General features: G+C 43.4%; 2 protein-coding genes across 2 annotated transcripts; both read right to left on the reverse strand.

The window, feature by feature from the left end:
* Positions 1 to 242: 242 nt before the first annotated feature.
* Positions 243 to 455, reverse strand: LACBIDRAFT_307324 (uncharacterized protein; the record flags this gene model as incomplete). Its single annotated transcript, XM_001891085.1, has 1 exon — positions 243 to 455. The coding sequence occupies one exon, from the start codon at positions 453 to 455 to the stop codon at positions 243 to 245; it is 213 nt and encodes a 70-aa protein (XP_001891120.1).
* Positions 456 to 850: 395 nt separating this feature from the next.
* Positions 851 to 1,570, reverse strand: LACBIDRAFT_336155 (uncharacterized protein; the record flags this gene model as incomplete). The annotated part of the gene is made up of 4 exons (XM_001891086.1): positions 851 to 874; positions 1,013 to 1,154; positions 1,253 to 1,267; positions 1,438 to 1,570. Coding segments are annotated over 4 exons (312 nt in total), but the record flags the coding sequence as incomplete, so codon positions are not given.
* Between the last annotated feature and the right edge of the window lie 49 nt (positions 1,571 to 1,619).

A 1,619-nucleotide genomic window follows, 5' to 3' on the forward strand; every position in this document is an offset into this window, starting at 1 on the left:
CCAAGAACGTACGATTTGGTAAAAAAACGAGAGAGATATGAATTAAAATGTAAATTACTTTTGGGAATAATAGATGTACCAGACTTATTTTATAGAAGCACCAATTCCTAACGGAATTTAACGTTCTTGGGCTCGTTTTGAAGCTATTAGAGATGTTAATACATTTACCGATTCATAATTTTAAAATATTGGCCTAAAGACCGGTCATAAACCGGTTAAAACTGATGCAGACCGAAACCGGTCTATAGACCGCAAAAAACCGCAGTCTGCGGTCTTTTTGCGGTCCGGTCTGGTCTTTTGACTTCTGGGGGAAAGGCAGACCGGTTACGGTTACAGTTAACGCCCCTGGGCATCAAAAAACCGGACCGAACCGGACTTTCAAACACTAGTTTGACACCCCAATGGAGCCACAAATGAGTAGACAAGGTGTGAGTAGCTAAATGAAAAGCTTTCATTTCTTAACTACAAGGTGAGTGTTTCCCTGTTGGGACAAAATTCAGTTTTTGGTTGATATGGAGACTATCTTGCAGGAGTTGGATGAGATAAAGATTAAGATACATTATGCTACAGATCTAGTGATGCCGCGTTTTTTAGCCGGTAAATTCTTGTTTCGCTTATAGAGAGCGTAATTATTATTTGAACTTTACGTTCTTGGACTCTCCAGATAGATAGGAAGTAGATCTAAATTATAAAAAAAAGAACGTAAAAAAGCATTACGTTTTCGTTGAGCTATTTACGTTTAGCTGGTCGCCAAGTCGCAGCTCAAATGAGCCGGCTTTTTTTCAAAGCCGGTTGAATCTCTCAATCAAATCTCGGTCGTTTTTGGCGATCTTTTTTTTTAAATTTAGGTCTACTTCTCATCTACATGGGAGATCTAAGAACGTAAAATTCGAGTGAAAACTCCGCTCTGTATAAAAGAAACAAAAAATAAGCCGTTAAAAAAACGCGGCAACACTAACGGAGGATGCACATCCATAAGCGCGTTGCGCCAGCGCACAAGAATTTCACACACAGTGTCAGCTGCGATGATTGTACCGCTCATACCAACGTTCCGAGCAGCCTGAAGGACATGGAGTCCACTCATACTGGATGAGGGCAGAGGAGTCCAGATGGTGTGAAGGGAAGGAGGGCGAGGGAAAGCGGCAATGACAACTCTATGAAGACCCCCAATCCTCCCACGTGGTTAAGGCTGTATGTTGTAGCGCCCTACTCTGCTCGTGTGTTGCATTGGCAGGAACAATGACCAACTTACCCATGTGTTGGCGCTCTGCGGTTGGAACAAGGAGGTTGATCGTGGAGCTGCAGGCAGCTCCATCTGGATGGTGAACTGCTTCTACCGTTTAGCCACCTTCAATTTCACGTCGATTGCAGGCTTAACCACGGAAACGGTCGGTCAATAAGATTTTGGCTCGTCTTCTATTTCTTTCCGAGACTCACGAATAACGTAGGTCATCGAACGACAGAATGCCGTCTTGAAATATAGGCCTTGGATTCTCAGAGAGATTGTCAGTCAGGGTTGGATTCGACGTCCTCAACGGATTACCACAGACGGGCCTTGGATCATCGGAAACTGTAATGACATCATTGTTGACATGTTGACAAGCATGGTTACATCAATT

The sequence above is a fragment of the Laccaria bicolor genome, genomic scaffold, assembly GCF_000143565.1.
Source record: "Laccaria bicolor S238N-H82 LACBIscaffold_350 genomic scaffold, whole genome shotgun sequence".
NCBI lineage: Eukaryota > Fungi > Basidiomycota > Agaricomycetes > Agaricales > Hydnangiaceae > Laccaria > Laccaria bicolor.